The 24,055-nt window shown below is 42.7% G+C and overlaps 1 protein-coding gene across 2 annotated transcripts in view; it reads left to right on the forward strand.

Annotated features, from left to right (window-relative positions):
- The first annotated feature begins 251 nt into the window (after window positions 1-251).
- pld1a (phospholipase D1a) overlaps window positions 252-24,055 on the forward strand; it is a 70,450-nt gene continuing 46,646 nt past the window's right edge. Inside the window, exons 1-2 of one of the 2 annotated variants that reach the window (XM_017722324.2) lie at window positions 252-378; window positions 22,864-23,024. In XM_017722324.2, coding sequence (XP_017577813.1) covers window positions 22,937-23,024 — 88 coding nt within the window. In that variant the 5' untranslated portion in view covers window positions 252-378; window positions 22,864-22,936. Of the gene's footprint in view, window positions 379-20,356; window positions 20,453-22,863; window positions 23,025-24,055 lie in introns of those variants that run through there. The other variant, XM_017722325.2, reaches the window with a different exon arrangement.

A 24,055-nucleotide genomic window follows, 5' to 3' on the forward strand; every position in this document is an offset into this window, starting at 1 on the left:
TGTACTCGTGTGAGTCATAGAGGGCTTTAAGTGTGCCTTCCCAACTTTAATAGTGATAAAATAATGTAAAAGAGCCATAAACACAGTTAAAACGGGCAGAATGACTGTATGTGAAGCAGGTCAGTGACAAAAGTCTGTGTTTGTTTTGTAAGGCTTCTCTGGACAGCTGGAGGCCTCAGAGAGGGACTGGGCGAGTCTGATTGGTGGAGCGCTGGTGATTGACAGGCGCTGCTGAGAGAAGCCCCGCCCCCGGAGTGACTCCTGCGGGTGATCTTGCACTGTGCAGTGCTGAGTTTGTGCTCGGAGGTGCTGCGGAGCGGAGACGGGGTGTTAAAGTGTGTGTTTCTCGGAATGAGGGGGGTCTGTGTGCTGCAGCAGGTCAGTCCGGCTTATTTCTCATGTGTCCGTTCGCAGATCGGGTCATTTATTACGAGGCTGAAGCTTTATTTCCTTTTCGCCAGCCGCTTTTTCGAATTCTCCGTTCCACCTTAAATGGTGCAGCTCGAGTTCTGGCGCATAAAGACGCTCGACTGTAACTGCTGCACCATTTAAGGTGGAACGGCAAGTTCGAATATGAAGCTGGTGAATTCTTCAGCTTACGTGGAGGAAGTGTGTGTGTGTGTGTGTGTGTGTGTGTGTGTGTGTGTGTGTGTGTGTGTGTCCTTCAGCCCGTCTCTCCCCGGTGTGAAACATTTGGTGTGGAATATGTAACCAACTGGAAAAGTTAAAGTGGAATTCCACCAAAATTCTTTGAATAATTAAACAGTTAAGATGTAAACAGAGTCATTCAGAGTGGATCTCTGTTCTAGATAAACTTACCAAGTCAGAGCTGTTCACAGTGGTGGTGGTAGGAACCAGACGTCCCCCTCTAAAAGCTCCGTCACAGAAAGTTCCTACAGTAAATGGTTCTGAATTCACTGCCTGATGACTGAGACGCTGTTATATGATAGTTTAGAGAACTTCAACTCCATTCATGGTGGAGGGAGACATGCAGGGCGCTGTGCGGCAAAATAGTCCCCAAAGAAATCTGATTATTCCAGATTTTCCACTATTTTCCATCATCAACATTCCATATAAGCTCAGAAGACTCGTGTAGGTTCTCTGGTGGTTCTGGATGGTAAATAAAATGTCTATATCTGTGTTGTAGTCATGACGACGACTGGTTCCTATCATCACCACTGTAAAGACGTCTGAACCGTTTCACACCAAACCCACTCTGAACCTCTGATTACACCTCACACACTGAGTCATGGAGTAGCAGTTGTTGAGTTTAGAGCAATAGTTTAGTGAAAAATCTAATTTGCCCTGTTTTTCCCATCTTAACTTCTATCCTGAGTGGGCCATTCAACAATATGCTGTTGTTAGGATGGTAAATGATGTCTCAGTATATCGTAGTCTCGAAGGGCCAGACGTGATGTGAAGAGAAACGGCGGCAGATAAAACGACCCATACGTTGTCAGAAAGGCCAGTAAAACATACGCAGCACTCTTTCTTTAGTCCTGTGCCTGTTTAAGAGGTTGTAATCTGAATGCAGAGTGTGAAACGCACCTGCTTTCAATGAGCTGAACAGCTTTTAGCTACTGGACCGGTTTTAATTATAAACACATTAAAGGGCCTGTATCCTACATTTTTACTGTATTTTATTTTCACCTCACTGAGGTCCGTTTATAATATTTATGTGGCTTTCTGTATGAAAAAACAGCCTTAAATCATTTCTACATGATCATTTTCCATCCTCTCTTTATCCCAGACTGCAGACATAATACTTGCATATGCCAATGAGCTCAGTTCTGATTGGCTGTGTCTGTCTAGGCTAAAACACTTACTGCAGTGTAAGTGAGCGGCGCTAAACTGCTGTGGACTGATATGGCCTTTGGATGCGGAGGGTTTTGGTGACATAAAAACAATGGATTCAAAACGGGGCTTTTGTTTGCAGCTTTGTTTCCATATGTTGACTCTAGGGGCTGTTTGCACATGACATCAAACTGTTTTCTTTCAGAAAAAGGGAGAGAAATGACATTTTCCATGATATGGGCCCTTTAAAAGAGTGAAAACTAGAGGAATCTGGAGGGTTTTAGATGGGGGTGTTCCTTTATTAGTGGTGGATTTTGCCGCAAACCAGCACCAAAAGTTTAATACGTTGTCCCTAGACGTGAATTCTCATTAAAGGATTGCAGTGCTGAGAATGATCCACCACCCTGGTAGCCCATAGTACCTGCTCTGTGAGGGTCCATGGGGGTCCTGACCACTGAAGAACAGGGTAAAAGGGGGTAACAAAGTATCAGAGAAACAGATGGACTACAGTCTGTAACTGTAGAACTACAAAGTCCAGCTGTACAGTAAGTGGAGCTGATAAAATGGACAGTGAGCGTAGAAACAAGGAGGTGGTCAGAATGTTATGGCTGGTCGGTGTACATGTCGCTGAGGTCAGATCAAAACCTCGTATCTCCAAAATGGTAACTTTACAGGAGAAGGAAAAAACATACTTTAATTTTAATGTAAGGCAATGGAACCAGACGATTTTCCAAGAACTTTTGGGCCGTTTCTTGTGGTCTGTTCATCATGAAACTTGCACACAATATAAAGGGGTCAGGTATTTTCAAATGATGTCAAAAACTGAAAAACGTCAGAAATGGAGATATGAGGTTTTGTCCCGGCAGCAGGTGTGTGTGTGTGTGTGTGTGTGTGTGTGTGTGTGTGTGTGTGTGTGTGTGTGTATATATGTATATATTATATATATATATATATATATATATGTGTGTGTATATGTTATTTGTATTTATGCATAAAAAGTAATAGAAGCTTATATACAGCGCTTAGCATGGTTCTTACTACATGCCTCAACGTCTCTAAGTGTGTGGAGTAGATCATTAATCTCTAATAAACTTGATTATGTGGTTTCTGACACTGTATGAACCACTGTTATCTATAAACATGGTACATTAGCATAGCTAAAAACATTAGCAACCACCTGGAAGATCGGCTTTGGCCTGTGCTTTAGTCCAGTTCTACAGATTGCAGTATGCTGATGATTTGAACACACATGCTGATTAACTCACTGTAGCTACATCATCAGCCTCGCAGCTAAAGATGTTGGCTTCATGTCTTCGCCGACCCCATTTGAGCTTATGAGGAGGAAATCTGACATTTTGGTTGAACTTTCGCTTTAAAATCACAGTCAGTGCAGAAGCAGGAGGGTTAACTCTCACAGTCAGTCGCTGTTTTATGGCCCGTCGGTCGCTCTGCTTTCCTCGAGTCGTCTACTGTCATCTCCTGATCTTCCAGCTCATCGAGTGTTTATGAGGGCAGAGGAGCTGTTAGAACATGTGGACTATCAGTGACGACAGAACTACAGTAACTAAAGTCCACATGACCAGCGCTGGTCAGAGTACTGGGCACTGCCTTGTGGGAGTTCCTCTCAAAAATACAGTGAACACACCAGATATTAGGTGCAGCTGTCATCGAGTTTCCTGGACAGGAAATAGCAAACAGGTTCTAGATAGTCCTCTATTTGACAAACAATAGACAAACCCTATTTTTAAAGGTTCTTCAAAGAGGCTCTCCATCATGGAGGAGAGTAATTTAACAAGACAAAGAACCAATTAAGGATTCAGATGGTTCTTTGAGTTATCCTGGTTCTATAAATGGGTCGTTCTACAGAAACGTCCACTTTTCTATCTATAGGAGTCACTGGTGTTACTGATCCACATAATAAAGGAAACACCAGAGACGTTTTTAATGAACAATGTATTCTACAGAACATCAAACCACACGCTGTCCATCACAGAACATCCACTAAAATATGGAATTTAGTCCATTTGTGTTCTATTTTTTCACAATGACCTCAGAATAAAGTCAGTCACACCAGTGACGTCAGCTAAGAGCTTCATATGAGATCATGAGCTGAATGAGAAAATCTCTGAGAACTGAGAGACACAGTGGACTCTCCATGAGCTTTTCTTCATAGATCCTCAGAAAACAGGTCAAAGGAAGTCGAGTGACGTCATCAGCGTGACTTTTATTTTTGAGTTTTTTGTCACACAGTAACACCAGTGACACGACTCCTGGGAACTTTTATTATATATTTATAGTATTTGTTTGGCTTTTGTTTCCTTTATCTCATTTAAATCATATATTTCACAGTCACGTAGAGATTATTGCAGTTAAAATTGCAGAAACGTGGGTTTTTTTCCTTCAAAATATGGCCTCAGCCTTCACACAAGACTGTGAGGATGAGCTCTTCTGACGTGACTGGAGTTCTATATGATTGATTTGTAAACCAATGTTGCTAAATTGAGGCTCAAGAAGGTGAAACTGTTAAAATGACTTAGTTTTATTTTAAAACATGAATAAACTGTAAACCAAACGTGTTTTTGAAGTGGAATTTATCTGTAAATGCTAGGGACACAAAAGTGGACGTTTCTGTGGACCGACCCAGATGTATTTTAGTAAAGAAGAGTGCACTTGTGGACTGTGTCCTATATTTTAAAAAATGCTGTTAAGTCCAGGACTAAAGCTTAAGCTGTCCATATTTTTCATTCTAAAGCTCTTTATTTTTCCTTTTGATGTTCCTTTTGATGTTGTTTATGCCTTTGTGTATGAAATATGCTGTATAAATAAACTTGCCTGTCTGGGTGACCAAACCTAGTTTATACCGTCATATAACATAAATTAACAGTCAGTTAATTTATGCTTGTATCATTTAGAGCTTGTTTTTCCTCTAAATAACACCGTATATGTCTGAATATCAAATTTGAATGAAATGCCTGTCGGTACCTCAAACCGTTTGGAGGTGTTCAGTGTCTCTAATAGATTGATAATGTGGTTTGTGGCACTATACAACTGTATTGTCTATAAACATGGACTAAAGTACATTAGCATAGCTGAGTACATTAGCAACCACCTGGAAGACTGAACTTTGTACTTTTAGCCACTGTCTTTATATCCATCTGTGTATTCTACCTATTCAGGCATTACATTTCTATCTATTTCAGGTATGAAGTTGGCATAGTGCTAATTGGAGGGGTATAAGCTTCCATTGCTTGTTAGCTACATTAGCCTTGTAGCTCCTGTGCTGAAACTAAGAGGCGGGAAAGCTGTGTTAGTTTGAGACTGTCGTTTTAAAGGCCGAAACGTGAAAATCTGAATTTTCCTCACCTTGTTTTAATAAGAGTTCGATGTGGCTCACATTAAATGTTAAAGTTTGAAAGTGCATACAGTCCATAAATGGAAACTAGACTGCCAAAACAGCTCGTTTTAATTTCTCTGGGTTTGTGATGTCACCAAAAGCCACCACATTTACATACTGTATCTCCGCCCACTCAGCCTACAGCAGTTTAGCCCCACCCATTTAGCCAACAGCCCTTTAGCCCCACCCACTCAGCCTACAGCCGTTTAGCCCTTGCCCATTCAGCATATAGTGGTTTAGGCCCCACCCATTCAGCCTACAGCCATTTAGCCCCACCTATTCAGCCTACAGCAGTTTAGCTCCTCCCATTCAGCCTACACCAGTTTAATTGCACCCATTCAGCTGTAGCAGTTTAGCTCCACCCATTCAGCTACAGCAGTGTGATCAAGAGTAACTGAACTCTTAGCAAAAGGGGTTCTATATAGAACCAAAAAAGGGTTCTTTTGCTTCTAACAACAGAACAACCCTTTTTGGTGCTAAATAAAACCCTTTTCAGAAATAATTATATATAGAACCACCTACAACAGCTTCTCCATCAGTACTCTTTTGTTATACAAAGAACCCTGTAGTTATGCAGATGTCTTTGTGTTTCTATATAGAACCACTTTTTTACTAAAGAGCTCCTGAAGAACCATGTTCTGTGTAGGATAAAAGTTCAGCTGTGATATCAGTGTAAGCAGTCGGGCTGGACAGTATGACCATGTTCATCATTATGATGTCACAGAATGTTACAGTAAACTTGTCTGATCTCGCCAGTGCTTAGATACGCCTCCCGTCTGCGTGTCTGATCTCGCCAGTGCTTAGATACGCCTCCCGTCTGCGTGTCTGATCTCGTCAGTGCTTAGATACGCCTCCCGTCTGCGTGTCTGATCTCGCCAGTGCTTAGATACGCCTCCCGTCTGCGTGTCTGATCTCGTCAGTGCTTAGAAACGCATCCCGTCTGCGTGTCTGATCTCGCCAGTGCTTAGATACGCCTCCCGTCTGCGTGTCTGATCTCGCCAGTGCTTAGATACGCATCCCGTCTGCGTGTCTGATCTCGCCAGTGCTTAGATACGCCTCCTGTCTGCGTGTCTGATCTCGTCAGTGCTTAGATACGCCTCCCGTCTGCGTGTCTGATCTCGTCAGTGCTTAGATACGTCTGCGAGTCTGATCTCGCCAGTGCTTAGAAACGCCTCCCGTCTGCGTGTCTGATCTCGCCAGTGCTTAGAAACGCCTCCCGTCTGCGTGTCTGATCTTGCCAGTGCTTAGAAACGCCTCCTGTCTGCGTGTCTGATCTCGCCAGTGCTTAGAAACGCCTCCCGTCTGCGTGTCTGATCTCGTCAGTGCTTAGATACGTCGCCCGTCTGCGTGGTGTGTGAAATGTTGAATGCGATTCATTGACTGCATCGGTTTTGATGGGATGTTCTAATGCAGCACCATTTGCTCTGTTGTAACTGATCGGATGTCAGAAACAGTAAATATTGTGACATGTTGTGTTTGGCAGAGACTTCCTGAAGAGTGAATTGACATTTTTGCCATGTCGTTGACCTCTAGTGATCAGTCTTGAGTTTTCACCCCTCGCCCCTGCTGCTCAGCCCCACCCCTCCATTTTGCATGTTCACGTCTAACTGTAGGGTCTCCCGATTCTTGCTGAGATAAAGGGGTGGGGCGAAGTGTTAGGGCTACATGACCCTCCAAACAGAGGTTTTTCAGAGACAGAGAGATACGAGAAAAAGAGAAAAACCAGCAAGACGGAGAACAAGAGACCAAAGAAACCCACATGTGAGAATTTTCTCTGTTAAAAATGACAATCACTGTTTGATCTTAGTTTAATGTGGTTTCAGTGTTTTATGGCCCTTCATAAAAAGCATTAAAAATCTGTAGTAGTGCTGAAGTCTGAGTAGCTAACTTACCCGTTCCACCTTAAATGGTGCAGCGGCTTTGATGGAATAGCTGGTGGAACAGGAACATTCAGACTAGAATCTGGAGAATATCTGAGTTCAGCTTCATATCACTGAAGAATTAGGGGTGGTGATAATAAATAATTGCCCCCCTCTTTGAAGGCGTATGATCCCTAAATGTACCTAAAGCCCAGCAGTGAGGAGCTGAACTTTCCCCTCCTCTGCTGTCACTGTAGACGGGCTGGGTCGCCTACAGAGCAGCGCTAGTAGCTGTTAATGAAGTGATGATCTTTTTATTTGAGGCTCTCATTTCAGAGGGAAGATCTCACCCACTGCCCTGTAACTCAGTAACAAGGCAGAACACTTGAAAACGAGGGGGAGGGGTAGAAATAAGGAATGGGATTGGGCCTTCGTCTGTCTCTGCTATTTGTCCTTAGACTGTCTAAGTCGTAACGATGTGATTAAGTGAGACACACGGGCGCGGCTCGCTTAAGACAGTCTGAATCACCTGTTTCCAGCGTAAATATGAGACAGCATGATGACACCGTTACCTCACCTTTAAGGTCACACTGGTCTCACGTGACACGCTGTCTGTCAGTTCACGCTGTCTTCAGTTCAAATGTAATTCAAGACCAATTTTTATGTAATTCTTTCTAAATTCCCCCATAATACAGTGTGTGAGGTGTAATCAGAGAGGTTCAGAGTGGGTTTGGTGTGAAATGGTTCAGACGTCTTTACAGTGGTGGTGATGGGAACCAGGCGTTGCCATGACTACAACACAGATATAGACATTTTATTTACCATCCAGAACCACCAGAGAACCTACACGAGTCTTCTGAGCTTATATGGAATGTTGATGATGGAAAATAGTGGAAAATCTGGAATAATCAGTTTTCTTTGGGGACTATTTTGCCGCACAGCGTCTTGCATGTCTCCCTCCACCATGAATGGAGTTGAAGTTCTCTAAACTCTCATAAAACAGCGTCTCAGTCATCAGGCAGTGAATTCAGAACCATTTCATGTAGGAACTTTCTGTGAGGAGCTTTAAGAGGGGGACGTCTGGTTCCTATCACGACCACTGTGAACAGCTCTGACTCAGTAAGTTTCTCTAGAGAAGAGAATTTCACACCAAACCAGTCTGGACGACTCTGTTTACATCTCAACCATCAAATTATACAGTTTTTCAAAAATCTAAAGTAAAATGACAATCGAGAAGCACCTGTTTTCAAACGAGCCACTCATTTAATGTGCATTTTCATAAAAATTTCATCATTTCAGATGAATCGGATCACGTTTTTGACCCTCTTTATGCTAAATTGAGTAATTGGACAGGAATGGGTTAATAATTACTTAAAGTATTAATTTCTGGAAATGAAAATATAAACATTACTCATTAGATTATGTGGCTCCTGGTTAAATTCTCTGTTCTGTTGATTAAATAAATGAGTACATCCTCTACATAGAGTAAAAATGGTGTTTTTCTGCCGATTTTAAGCCACAACTTTTATTTAATTGCTGAAAAAATGAACCATAAAGTATCGACTGGGCTACAACATTTGCACAGGCCATAGATTATGCATCCCCACAGTGTTAAATTCAGTAAATAAAGAGTAATAGTGTATTAAATGTGCAGTAGTGTGTCTGTAGAGGGTGTTACTTTATTTACACTCAGAGAATCAACATGAAATTTGACCAGGGGTGCAAGTGTGTAGTCCATGCTGGCACCCGAGGCTCTATTTCTGCACAAGAACATTTATCCTGCCACAAATTCCGCCAGATTCGGACTGTTTAGGGCCTGTGGATGCCCTGCCTGAGTGTCTCCCTGGTTTGGAGGTTCCCGGTTGGGCCGGCGTGTCCCGACGCAGTGGAGAGGTCCCGCTGGGCGATCCGAGGCCTATCTGCTGTTGTGTAACGCTTCTACACTCTAAAACAGCCGCGTCCTTCCTCCATAACCACCACATCTGCCAGGAAGCCACGGCTGATATCCCATCACAGGAACAGGAAGGAAGCCCTCTGCTCTCCTTTCTCCACCCTCTCTCAGCCTGAGCTCGGAGCCTCTGTTAGCCTCTTAGCAGCTCCTATTTTTACGGTATTTTACTTGTTTTTGTAAGATTTGTGTGTTTTCATGTACCGTTTCTACACGACCTTCAAACTCTCTTCATACCTCAGAATTTAACAGGCTGTTTCTTTGCCTTTAAGACTGATATATGTAAATGAGCTCTTCTGGTTGGCTCCAGGCTGAAACACTCCTTATAACTTCAACATGAATGGTGGGGCTAAACTGCTGTAGCTGAATGGGTGGGGCCGAACTGCTGTAGCCGAATGGGTGGAGGTGAACTGCTGTAGGCTGAATGGGTGGAGCTGAACTGCTGTAGGCTGAATGGGTGGGGCTAAACTGCTGTAGCTGAATGGGTGGGGCTAAACTGCTGTAGCTGAATGGGTGGGGCTGAACTGCTGTAGCTGAATGGGTGGAGCTAAACTGCTGTAGCTGAATGGGTGGGGCTGAACTGCTGTAGCTGAATGGGTGGAGGTGAACTGCTGTATGCTCTCATTATTTTTAATTACGCTTAATGAGTTCATGTGTTTATGGCTGTTTTCTGTTTTCGCTGTACTCTTCATTAATGGTAATTACCCCCTTAGCAATACTGTTTATTTGGCTGTATGCATTTCCACTGTATTCCTTCTCTGAGAACAGAGCTTTTCCTAAAATAACTTGCCACTCAGTTTCCCAGAGTTCCCCACGTAGAGCTGATGTGCAGCAGTGGTCCTTCTCTGGAACTGTATGGGTGGTATTGTAGTTGAGCTGTGGTGAGGAATCTGAGCAGTGAGACTTGTGTGTAGTAGTCCACTCTGGGCCAGCAGGCCTCAGCGACCCCTCTTCCATAGCTGACCCCAATGGGAACTTAAACCTGCACTGTTTGATGAGTTGATAAAACTGAAAGACGTTTCATGACTGAGTGAGGAGAATATAATCAGGCTAAAATGTGATGTGTGAGCTGCTGTGAGTCACCTGTAAAGCCCGAAATAATCATTTACAGTCAGAGGCGTCGAGTTGAGAGGCTTTTACACCACGTCATGTGTCTTTATATATCAACATCACACACAGACTCAAAAAGAAGGTCTGGCTTGATGTTTCGGCCTCAAATGATCTCAACGTCATACTGCTGAAGATAGGATTACAGCAGTAGATAAATCTACATGTTGTGTGCAGTTACACATTTCCACCAGAGAGGTCTCCAAATCCCCAAAGCTTACACAGTGCAGCTTCAAGAAAAAGCTTACCTCATAAAAACTCCTGTAAAGTTGAAATTCTGAGTATACAAAGTGGTGTTGTTGTTACTGTAACCTTTCAATGTTACATTAACATACCTCAAAGTTAAAGCTGCTTATTTCTGTGTAAGATGTGCTGTTTAAACTGAAAGCAGTGTTGTTACTGAGTGAGGAGAATATAAACAGGCTAAAATATGGAGTGTGAGCTGCTGCTGTGAGTTGCCCCGTAAAGCCTCAAATCATCATTGAAAGTCAGAGGCATCAGGTCGGTAGGTTTTTACACCACGTCATATGTCTTTATGTATCAACATGACACACACAGACTCAAACGGAAGATCAGGTCCTGTGTAACGCAGGGAGTCTCGTGGCTTATTGCTCTAACATCACAACATAAATAAAACCAGAGAGACGTTATCATAATTATCATACGTCAGAAAATCAGCCTCATCAGTCGTGACCTTTTACTCGTGTGAGTTTTGTTCACATATTTTGGTTCAGTGTTTAATGAGTGAGTGTGAACGCTTAACAAACCAGAACTGAAATCCAGCAGTGTATCATTTTCAGCCTTGGTCCAGATTAAGAGGTCAGACTACAAGTATAAACACACCATTAAAAGCTACTTAACCACTTTAGGAGGAACCACTTGACATACTGTTTTCAAGTAAATCCCACATTTAATTTTTGGGTAATACATAAAAATAACCAGTCCAGTTCATTTGGATTTAGTCAATTACCTTAGGGCAGAGGTGGGCAATGCCTGGCTCTGGCTGCTCTTCTACTGCCCCCTTGTGGCTCCACAGCTGAATTAGATCAGTAGGTAAGAATAAAATAATCCTCCTGCTGATCGTTCAACACAGTTTAACAGTAAATGGTCTTAAATGCTGGAGTTAATGTAGAACTGCTGATTCACCCTTTAACCCTGAAGACCAGTGCAGACTGCTGGTCACCATAGCAACAAAGACAACAGTCACGCTCAGCTAGTAGCTATGAAATGGCAAAGAGAGAGATTTAAGACGAACATTGATAATTTGGAGACGAATGGACTTATTTGCATTTATAGTCACTCCAGCTGGTTTCCTGATACGTTTAATCTGCAGCGAGAAGCTCAAACACCAAAAAGGCACTAAGATGAAGTCTGTTCTTCACCTCCTCGTTCAGATGTTCCCATTCCACCTTAAATGGTGCAGCAGTTACAGCAGTTCTGGCCCCCCAGGCACCATTTAAGATGGGATGGGAATATTCAAACAAGAAGCTGGCGAATGAAAAGCGATTTTAGCCTTGTAAAAAAGTCTTAAGGGACGTTTTACAAGAAACTGCTCTACTTTTGAGGAAATCTTTCCTGCTGGAGATGTGAGAAAAGCAGCTGTAGCTAAGTTAAAGTTAAAAGCAGAGCAAAGTGAAGCTGTGTTTTCATTTATCTTATATACATTTTAGGCTGTATAGGCTGTATTAGCACATCAGCACACACTGAGACACATTTACAGCCAAGATGGTAAAATGGCCAGTGTTGTGGCTCCCAAGGTGGAGTGAATTTTATCGGAACGACAAAATGGCTCTTCTTAACATTTGGGTTGCCGACCATTGTGTTAAGTACAAATTACTCAATCAATTGTGTGGAACCACTTGACACCACATGAACCCAACATCTCATTTTATTGATTGTATTTTAAGGTCACTCACGACTGACACAGGTGTCCAGTTGCATTTAGCATCAGTACCTGACCTCACTAATGCTCAATCAGATCCTCATAACAGTGTTTGAACATCTAGTGCAAAGCCTTCTCAGAAGAGTAGAGGCTGTCACAGCAGTACAAACTCACTACTAACACCTTCGTTTCAGAAACGCTGCTGTTTACAGATGTTTAGAGATGTAGTGTATCTGTACAGTAGTGGTTTGAAGGTGTGTTAATCAGGTGGATGTGTTGTGTTTGTGTTTGTCCTGCTGTTTAGAGATGTAGTGTATCTGTACAGTAGTGGTTTGAAGGTGTGTTAATCAGGTGGATGTGTTGTGTTTGTGTTTGTCCTGCTGTTTAGAGATGTAGTGTATCTGTACAGTAGTGGTTTGAAGGTGTGTTAATCAGGTGGATGTGTTGTGTTTGTGTTTGTCCTGCTGTTTAGAGATGTAGTGTATCTGTACAGTAGTGGTTTGAAGGTGTGTTAATCAGGTGGATGTGTTGTGTTTGTGTTTGTCCTGCTGTTTACAGATGTTTAGAGATGTAGTGTATCTGTACAGTAGTGGTTTGAAGGTGTGTTAATCAGGTGGATGTGTGTCACGGTTGGCTCCTCCCACTCCTCCATGTGCTTTTTGTTTACCTTTTGATAGTCCACGTGCTTCTTTGTTTTGGTATCCATAGTCCTGCCCCCTTGTTTTGTGACTCCGCCCCTGACTGTTTTCACCTGTCCCTCGTCTTCCCGGTGTGGTATTTAAGCCCTGTGTTTGCCCTTTGTTTTCGCTGGTCTTTTGTTTGATGTTTGGGAAGTTTGATGTTAGATGTACTGATTGTTTGAATTGTTTGTATGTCCTGTTGGAAGTGTTTGGGTTTGTGTTTTCCTGAGTGTATTTCGTCATGTCTGTCTATCAATCTCTCTGTGTTGGTTATATGAACCTGGAAAGCTCCCTGGTGTTACAATGTGTTGTGTTTGTCCTGCTGTTTACAGATGTTTAGAGATGTAGTGTATCTGTACAGTAGTGGTTTGAAGGTGTGTTAATCAGGTGGATGTGCTTGTGTTTGTGTTTGTCCTCCTGTTTACGTTAATTGATGTTTATAATTACAGCCCTTCAGTTACAGATCTTGTTATAAATGTGCTTTAGAAATGCAGCTCACCTTATTACCCATAAATCCTCTTCCAGCCGAAGCAGAAACAGGCTGTCTGACTTGCTCCAAGACCTTGTTAACCTTTTTTGGCTCTTAGAGCCACTGTTTTATTAGATCTAGACCTGTTTTCATAGAGCTTCTCCATCTGAGATGGTGACCTGCCAGTGTTAAGTAATCAGATTTCTGCTGTTTTCTGATTATTCAAATTAGAATTAGAATTTAGAATTTAGAACCATTCGTCTCTGTGTTTGCACACTGTGAAGTTAGACCTCTGCATTTAACCCATCCGTGCAGTGTGTGTGTGGGTGTTTCACACACACTAGTGAACACACATACTAGGGGGCAGTGAGCACACTTGCCCGGAGCAGTGAACAGCCCTATCCACGGTGCCTGGGGCAACTGGGGCTAAGGTCATGTAAACAGCACAGTCTGATTTCTTAGATCAGATTAAGGTCTAGAAATCTGATAAAGAGCCTGGATTTGAGCTCAGTAATCAGATTTCTCAGTGCTGTGAACTCTCACTCTGATTTCTTTCTGATTTCTCAGCCTGAGCATGCGTGAAAACAGACGGCGGTACCGGAAATAAGTGAGCAGCATCGCCGCGTGACGTAGCAACCAAATACATTCTTGATGAAATGAAGGATTTAAATATTCTTCGTCTTCTAGATGATGATGTTCATATTTTCAAGTAAAGTGATTTGATGTTTTAAAAAAAGCTGCGACAGTTCTGTGAGTTTATCAGCTGGATGTAAAGCAGAAATCCGATTACTGTCTGACTCGTGTAGACCTGGAGTTTCCCCATTATCTGATTATTCCAGAATATGGAAATGTGTAGATCGGATTACTGATAAAATCTGATTTTCTGCACTGATTGTATCATTAAGTACCTGTAAACACACTCAGTGTTCCTTTAGGAACTTCAGTGTGACGCTTTAGGAACATACGGCAGATTGAAGCACACTGAGTGTCTGCCATTACGTTCTTGTTTAGTCCAGTTTTAAGCTGTGGAAAAACTGGAAAAGCCTCCTCTGAGCTCAGCCAACTGGAAAAGCTTCCAGAGTTCGGTGAAGATGACATAATGGAGAATCTCGTCTCCACAGAGCCTCCTTTCTTCTCTCTTTTGGCTCTTCCTCTTTTGGCAGGAAGGAACACTCAACTCCTGTTTAATTGTCCTCTAAGGCATTATATCCCACATTTTTTGTGTGTTTTACTTTAATGATGACGTTTTTGTGTTTATGCATCAGACAGCTTATGTGACCATCTAAGATTCCTGTATGTAAACTAGCTCTGTTCTGATCGCGCCTCGTACAAAAAAAGCTGATGCTGACTTCAATGGGTGTGGTGAAATTTCTGCAGGTAGAATATGTAAATGAGTTGCCCTTTGTGACATCACAAACTAGGGAAGGGGTGATAAAACCGTAACAGTACTTCCTCAATATAACTTTCCTTGCCAAAAAACATTAGATAAATGTTCAACGGTCCTGGTGGCAGTTTCTACCGCAAGGAAGGCAGCACTACTGTGCTGTCGCCACAAGAGGGCGCACCTATGAGTTTTTTTTTTACATGATTCAATGAGGGAGGCTATGGGGACTAAAATGGTTCACTAAACATACTTAAGGCTGATTTACGGTCCTCTTACGTACAGAAAGAATACACCCATTTTGAACGATGTAGCCATCACTGCCCACTTCCATGTGTCCTTTACGTTGACATGGATGTTAAGCAGTACATCCACTAGAGAGCAGTCCAGAGTAAAGTTTCTGAAGACAACAGACATGGTGGTGGTGGATGGGGTCGTAATTCTCTTCCAGTTAGGAAAGAAAGGAAAGAGGCAGCATTTTAGATGGTGTTGGTCTGTAAGGACGTTAAAGACAATGTAGTTAATGCCTACATGTAACTAGACCCCGCTGTTTCCAGTAACTCCACCTCTGGCTCAACTTTGAAAACTGCCCAATGCTGGGAGGGGCTTGTTGGGAGGGGCTCGCTAGGAGGGGCTCGCTGTGAGGGGCACTGCAGTGATGTACGAGTTTGGAGGTGGGGCTGCGAGGGAAACTGGGTGGGCTGGGCTGTGTTTTTAGAGCTACTGTACTTAACTACCAGAAACTAAGGAGAGAGACAGAATCAAACAGCAGTTTTGCAGCTGAGTCTTAAAAGGCTGATGATTTTTCGCTACTACCATCCCCGTCTTCAGCAAGGGAAGGTGTTTCTGATCAGGCTGCGCGTCTACAGTATGAGTCACCGACTCAAGCCGCTGAAGAGTTAACATAGCAGTGAGCCACTGAGGCGCTGAGCGGTAGAACATTCCCTAAAACCGTGACAGCCACCTTCTAATTATTTGTTCACCGGGTCCGTATTCAATATGACCCGAGTCCTGGTTTCTTACAGTGTTTTCACATGTAGTTTGTTTTAAACGAACTGAACCGAGTTCTGTCGAAGGGAACCAACTGCAAATGGCCTCAGTTCTTTTAGTGTTCACAGTGTAAGTGAACTATAAACAGGACAGTTTTCTTTCTGGTGCTTTGGGAGCTCAGACCACTGCTTGTTCAGTAAAAGCAAAAGAAACCACGACTCAGAGGCCTGAGTCCACTTCAGACGCTGAAACGGCCCAAGTGTGAAAACACCCTGAGATGCCCAGAATTCTGAATGATTAGAGTAGATTTCTTTAAACCCTGTCTAAGTTTCATTTAGTTTGAGATCAAGGTCACAGACTGAATCGCTGGACACTCAGGGTTCGCTGCAGTGGCCCTACATCCTTACGTCCTGCAAGCTGTTCATGGCTCATAGCGATGTTGCATCCAAATTGAATTGTGAACGGAAACATGAATCGGATGCAACACCGACAGCTTTTACGGAAACTCTGATTTCTTACATGTACTGAATTCTGATGTCCAGGGTTAACTGCAGTGGCCCTAAATCCTTACGTTCTTCATCTGTGTTGAATGCCACTTTAACCAGCTGGTACAAACAGCTGGACAAGAAACTTTCTCCCATTGTTCTGTGACAGATTTGCCAAATATTCCTCTATTTGGCAAATGTTTAACCATAAAGGACAGTTTAAAACCACAGCTAACTATATGGTTTCTTCAACGTTCACGCGGGAGCAAAGATCAGCATTTGAGCTTGAAAGAAATGATTTGATATTTACATGACTGATATGAAGATTTTCATCATCATAACATTTTGGCCATTTCGCCCAGCCCCATCAAAGAAACTATGAGTTTCTACAGCTTATTTTGCATTTTAGTTTATATTCGGCTGAATGGACTGAAGAGGGAATATTTTAAAACTTTTAACAGTGTTTACATCAAAAACTTGGAAAGAAGCATGGAAAATTCCACAATATGGACCCTTTAACACGGCCTTTCTCTTCTAAACTAAACAGCCTTTATCTTAGGGGTCCGAAAGGGTCCAGTGGAGAGCGAAGGAGGCGAACGCTCCATTATGCCTGTTAGTTGGTCTCTGAGTTTGAGGAGTAATTACAGGGGCAGTGAAACTGTGTTGGCAGTGAAAGCACAACCGTGTGAAGACTCCAGACTGTCATTAAGGGAGAGAGAGAGACCATGTCAACCACTCACTGCCCACTGTCCTGTCCCTCAGTGACCAATGTCTGCTCTAAAAGCACAATCCAGCCTTTCTTCAGCGTACCATGCACACTGAGATGATCCTGGCTGGCACAATCTCCGTTCTAGTTCATCCCAAAGGTGTCCAGTGGGGTTGAGGTCAGGGCTCTGTGCAGGCTACTGGAGTTCCTCCACACCTGACCCGGTTCATCACTTTAGAACATGTTTCCACTGATCCAGATTCCAGTGGCGGCGCTTTACACCCCTCAATGATCTTAGACTTGTGTGCAGCTGCTCAGCCATGGAAACCCATTTCATGAAGCTCCTGATCTACAGTTTTGGTGCTGATGTTGTTTCGAAAGGCGGTTTGGGAGGCAGGTGGCTTTGTGAGTTTGGGTGGTCTGCGGTTTCACGTCTGAGCTGTTGTTGCTTCATTTCACAATAATATCACTTGCAGTTCACTGGAGCAGATCAGACTTGTGGCAGAGGTGGCGTCCTATGACAGTGCCACTTTTAAAGTCTCTGAGCTCTTCAGATCGACCCATTCTACTCCCAGTGTTTGTCAATGGAGACTGCATTGTCTATCGAAAATAATAGTTATACTTTCTTAACTCTTTCAAAGCAACCGGTTTCCAAGATTCCTGTAAATAAAGTCAACTTTTCAAATAACACAGATTACCTTTTACCAGCCAGAAACACCTAAGCTCAGTATTCAGGAGTTGTGTCCATATACACTATATTTCCAAAAGTATTCAGACACACATCCAAATCATTGTTCCAGTCACTTCCATGGTCACAGGTGTATAAAGCCGAGCCCCTAGGCCTGCAGACTGCTTCTACAGACATTAGTGAAAGAATGGGTCGCTCTCAGGAGCTCAGTGAATTCCAGCGTGGTACTGTGATCAGACATGGAACAAGTCCAGTCGTGAAATTTCCTCACTACTAAATATTCCACAGTCAACTGTCAGTGGGATTATAACAAAGTGGAAGTGATTGGGAACGACAGCATCTCAGCCATGAAGTGGTCGGCCAGGTAAAATGACAGAGCGGGGTCAGCGGATGCTGAGTAACCAATCGCGCTTCTCCGTCTGGAAATCCAATGGACAAATCTTGGTTTGGTGGTTGCCAGGAGAACAGTACTTGTCTGACTGCATTGTGCTGAGTGTAAAGTTTGGTGGAGGGGGATCATGGTGTGGGGTTGTTTTTCAGGAGTTGGGCTCGGCCCCTTAGTTCCAGCTCAGCTCTTAAAGCTTCAGCACCAAGAGATTTTGGACAATTTCCTGCTTCCAACTTTGTGGGAACAGTTTGGGGACGGCCCCTTCCTGTTCCAACATGACTGCGCACCAGAGCACAAAGCAGGTCCATAAAGACATGGATGAGCGAGTTTGGTGTGAAAGAACTTGACTGGCCTGCACAGAGTCCTGACCTCAACCTGATAGAACACCTTTAGGATGAATTAGAGTGGAGACTGCAAGCCAGGCCTTCTCGTCCAACATCAGCATCTGACCCCCCAAAGGTGCTTCTGGCAGAACGGTCAAAAATTCCCATAAACACACTCCTAACCCTTGTGGAAAGCCTTCCCAGAAGAGTTGAAGCCTTTGTTGCAAAGGGTGGGCCGACATATTAAGAATGGGAAGTTCATATGCGTGTGAAGCCAGACAACTTGACGTGAATTCACACCGATGCACATGAAAATAGGATCCTGTGTGTAATGAAGTTCAGTATTCAGCAGACAAATAGAGGAAGGTAACAAAGTGAACTGAGCCACATGTGGCACTGACTGGTGTTAGATGTGTGAGATCAGATTAACACTGATTTAACAGATTTAACACTGCAGAGAAGTGAAAATAAACCTCAGAAACGCGTCGGCCTGATCGTATCACAGTCATTCCGCACGTTCTGTATTTCTGGCTCTGCAACTTTTGTGGATCAGACTGGCTCTAAGTTCACTGGCAGTGAGTGTAACCCCATCACAACACTACTCAGAGACAGTGTCCCTCACACTGCCTCTCACAGGGTCCACATGTTTAGTATTAACCGTGGAACTGGCTCTAAAGAACGGCTGACATGATGGTAAAGTTCAAGACAGTCCTGTAGATATTGAACCAACTAAGGGTATAAATATCTCAGAATTGCTGAAGGATCTGTTGAATGATGTATGTTCACTGTCATGTGTTGTAATCTGTGTGTTTAATGTCAGCTGTACCTGAGAGGATAATTGGGTGATTATTTGGAGGGATGAGGTGTTAAACATAAACATACACTAGATTTCACTGTAATTTAAGCAAGAAGGTAAATCAGGAAGTAAGTAAGGCTGGGCAGTATGATCATTACCATGATAAACTGTATTATGGATGTTACAGTACTCAACACAAAGATGGCACAATTAGTCCTGTTTAATCAGAGTTTGAATACAAATCAGTGGATTCATAGTTTTTGATATTTTCAATATTACTTTCTTGGTTCCAACTCATCAGATCTTGGAGAAAATCTGTGTCATGACATTGTGCACCATAAAAACCTCTGGAAGTTCTACCAGTAAAAGGAACAACCATTGCTTTCTTTTACTGAACAGGTAGTTTTGGTTCTAGATAACAGGCGGGTATATGCTGTATCGTGTTTCGAAGTGTGTTTGTTTACTTTCCCACTTAAGTGTGTGGCATTGCAGCGAAGTGTGATGCCAGCTTGTTTGTGTTTGCCACCATGTTACCTTGAATCAGGAGTCGCTACCTAAATGGTAAGAAGAGCCATTTTGTCCTTTTAGTAAAAACCACACCACGAAACGTTTCATCTCCATTTACCATCTGGGCTGTAAACGTGTCTCAGTATGTGCTGATGAGCTAATATAGGCTAAAATGTATATAATACACATGAAAACACAAACTTCCTTCGCTGTGCTTTAAGCTTCAGCTCAGCTTTAGCTGCTTTTCTCGCATCTCCAACAGGAAACCTTTCCTAAAACATGGAACAGTTTCTTGTAAAACGTTTCTCAACGTTTGATTTTTATGAGGCTGAAGTCGCTTCTCATTCCCCAGCTTCTTGTTCTAATTTCCCTGTTCCATCTTAAATGATGCCTGGGGTGCCAGAAGGTAGCTGCTGCATCATTTAAGGTGGAACGGGACAATTTGAATGAGAAGCGAATTCAGCTTTGTGACTTTTTAGTGTTTGAGTTTCTCATTGCAGATTAAACGTATCAGGAAACCAGCTGGAGGGATTATAAACAATAAATTATCGACGTTCATCTTAAATCTCTCTCTTTACCGTTTCGTAGCTACTAGCTGGGTGAGACTCTGGTCTGTGTTGCTATGGTGACCAGCAGTCTGCGCTGATCTTCAGGGTTAAAGGGTGAATCAGCAGTTCTACATTAACTCCAGCGTTTAAGACCATTTACTGTTAAACTGTGTTGAACGATCAGCAGGAGGATTATTTTATTCTTACCTACTGATCTGACTCAGCTGTGGAGCCTCAACAGGACAGTAACAGAGCCGCAGGCAGCTCCAGAGCCCCATGTTGCCGACCGCTGCTCTAAATAATTAGTCAATTATATTTTACTGTCTTTTATTAGCAGAAAGTGAAAATGACACCACTTTTCTCCATTCTAGAGAAACTTACCGAGTCAGAACTGCTCACAGTGGTGGTGATAGGAACCAGACGTCCCCCTCTAAAAGCTGCTCACAGAAAGTTCCTACGTTGAAATGGTTCTGAATTCACTGCCTGAGGACTGAGACGCTGTCCGTGGTAGGTTTGGCCTATTTTTTGTTTATGGTGGCAGAATACATGAAGGGTGTTATGAGGCAAAAAATAAAAAATTCAGATATTCCACTGTTTTAGCTTCAGGTTATCAAGGAAAACACTATAAACTAGAAATACATATGCAAATGAGGTGAAACTGCACGAGCAGCTCTGCCCCTTTTTAATGGAGCGGAATTTAAACATAACAGGGTTTGCGAAGCTGCCAATGTTGGTCAATCTGCGCATTTGTTTTGCTGATGTGTTTGTTTTCCGAGCTCAGTGATGAAATGTGGGTTGGGTGGGATGTTCTGGTCTGGGTCAGTCTGGCCTGTGGAGCGTAGAGGAAGCAGTGATGAACCCCATGCTGATGGTTTTAATGTGAGAATGACTCTGTGTCCTGATCCCAGGGCTATTTCAAGACTTCACTTTACTCTACAAATGTTCATACCATGACCTCTTGACCTTAAACACAAGCTAAACATAGAAGGGGTCAAAGGGAGCAGCGGGATGTTTACTGTCACTTCCCTTTTACGGTTTAAATGCCTCATTCCGGTCTGTTATGACCTAAAACCAGCTGCCGATGTTTGGCCCGTTTCTTTGCAAAGTGGGCGGGTGTCACAGGGAAACTCCACCCATTTTTGGATATTCCTATAAGAGAGGTCGCCATGACAACAACACAAATATAAAGATGTTATTTACTCTCCAAGAAGACGAAGAAATTTAGATCCCACGTTATATTAAGTGTCTGTAATAACTGTGTAGTTACATGTGAACAACATGTGCAATAACAGCGTAACTACTAATGATTTAGTCACTGGTACAGATGGATTATAGAAGTTATTACACATGTGTAACGGCCTCATATTTTCATATTTATGCCTCGTATTTTAAAAGCTGTAACAGCCTCTTCTCCCACATGTAATTACACAATAGTAATAACAATTGTAACAGCAGGTCTTTTCCAGCAGTGAAAGGAAGTCTAGTGTAGTGCTAAACTGTAACTTTAACACTGTTCCTCTGTAGGAGATCCACATGTATAATAACATAGGCTGTACTTCTGTAACACTGACAATCAGTAGTTACAGTGTTGTTACATATGCTATTCATGTGTAATTACACAGTTATTAGAGACACTGAATATAAAGTGGGAGCGGAGTTGAATTGGTCTAAAAAGCACACAGTTTTATAGATTTCATGTAATCAGGATGACGTGACCAGGAAATGTTGGATGTGAGCAGAATGGTGAACAGAACTGTGGGAGGTTCTAAAGGGACTGAGAAAGCTGGAGAACATCAACATCGTTGTTCTAATACACTTAATATCCAGAAAGCCTTGTAGGGCTGGGCAATATGACCATATATATCATCATCGGGATAAATTATGTCACAGTCCAAAGCAACAAGCTTTTCTGAACATATTGTGGATGTGGCCAGTGCTTGTAGCCACTGAACAACTACATTTTCCATTGTAAAGGGAGCAAAATTGGTCTGTTTGACTGGATTTAGTGCCAAGTATTGAATATAAATGTGCAGTTTTTGATGGTATTGTTAAACTGTAGGGCTCCTGGCTCTCTTTTCTCCGGTCCCACTGATCAGATCCCTTAAAAATAAGCAAATATTGTGCCATTGTTTGTATCCCAATGTTATATTTTTGTCATATTGCCCACCTCTAATGCCTGATATGTTAAAAGTGGAGATCAGTTGTTGGGGAAGATAAAAGAAATGAGTGTAAATGCTGCTCCGTGGAGAGTGTGCTGACTTATTGTATCTCTGTGTGGTTCTCCAGTTGCACCACGGCACACAAAAGGGGCTTACAAAGGGTCATGAACACCGCCCAAAAAGTCTTTGGACATCCCCTACCATCCCTTAAGGAACTCTACACTCTATCTTACTTTATTTTTCTCTTTCTACTTTTTTTTTGCACTGAGGGGGGTTTGTACTTTAATTTCGTTGTGCAAGTGTGCAAGTACAATGTGCAATGACAAAGTTCGTAAAGTTCATAAAGTAATAAAATATCTACAAATACCTCGTCGTCTACTTTATTTTAATTACATTTTATTTATATTGTTCTAGTTATTGTTGTTTTTAAAGAAACAGCAGTTGTTAATATACGAAGTGGCTTTAAACACTTAATGGAAGTGTGTAAACAACATTTGTCTCATTTATTAATAATAATAATAATAATAATAATAATAATAGCTCTGGCATTGAGAGATATAATACTCCTCTCCCGGTTTATGCCTGTTGTGGTGAAAAGAGTTTTATTGTTTTGGGTAATTATTAATAATGATGGTCTGTGTGACTGAGCATGTTGATGAACTCAAAGGTCACTGGACCGTCTGAGCGCTCACACCTCCTGACACCTGATACAGGAGAGTGATGGCCTCTCTGATCTGCCGAATGTCTCTGTGTTTGTAGACCGGGCTGTCTGCTGAGTGATGTGGGCGGTCTGAGGGTCTCCCTGACCCCGCGCTCAAGCTGCTTCTCAGAAATGGATGACACCGTGGAGAGTTTGGACACTCGGGAGCTGGACATCGGAGAGGAAGTGGACTGTGAATCCGGAGAAATTAACCATGCAGGTGAAGATTAACTTCCCCTCATTCTCTGTGCAGCAGCTGTGTCTGCGGTCAGGAGCTGGTCAGGGTTTGGAGAAGGCCTGTTCGGTTGAAGCTGCCGAAGGAAGTGAAAATGGAGAGTGGATGCTGGCCAGGCAGTCAGGGTGAGGCGGGGAGAGGGTGCTAAGAGAGGGACAGATCATGGTGTAGTTTAGGGTTCAGAAGTTTGGGAGACACTATAAAGCTGAATTTTGTTTGTAATTCTCTTTTTTCTTAACTGTCGGCTCATTCAGACAGTAACAATGTCTTCTCAAAACTTCTGTACTGGTGTGGCACAACCGTGGGAACAGGTGCAGACTTAGCCTGAATATGGAAATAAGTGTACCGTAACCATGGAGATACATGTAGACTGCAAACAGCTGTAGCATATCCCTGAGAATGAACATGGTGTAACCATAGAAACATGGTAATTAGGTGTGGACCTACCATACTTATTTAAATGGTTATGTTACAAAGCCATGGAAATAGATGTAGACCCAATGTAACCATGGAAACGAGCATGAGACATGAGGCATAGCATGACTATGGAAATGGGTGCAGACCTTGTGTAACTATGGAAATGGGTGTAGACCGGGTGTAGACCTATGGAAGTAGGTGTAGACCTAGTGTAACTACGGAAATGGGTGTAGATCTATGGAAGTAGGTGTAGACCTAGTGTAACTACGGAAATGGGTGTAGATCTATGGAAGTAGGTGTAGACCTAGTGTAACTGGAAATGGGTGTAGATTTAGTGTAACTATGGAAATGGGTGGAGATTTAGTGTAACTATGGAAATGGGTGTAGACCTAGTGTAACTATGGAAATGGGTGTAGACCTAGTGTAACTATGGAAATAGGTGTAGACCTAGTGTAACTGGAAATGGGTGTAGATTTAGTGTCACTATGGAAATGGGTGTAGATTTAGTGTCACTATGGAAATGGGTGTAGACCTAGTGTAACTTTGGAAATGGGTGTAGACCTAGTGTAACTTTGGAAATGGGTGTAGACCTAGTGTAA

The sequence above is a fragment of the Pygocentrus nattereri genome, chromosome 17 (assembly GCF_015220715.1).
Source record: "Pygocentrus nattereri isolate fPygNat1 chromosome 17, fPygNat1.pri, whole genome shotgun sequence".
In the NCBI taxonomy this organism is placed as follows: Eukaryota; Metazoa; Chordata; class Actinopteri; order Characiformes; family Serrasalmidae; genus Pygocentrus; species Pygocentrus nattereri.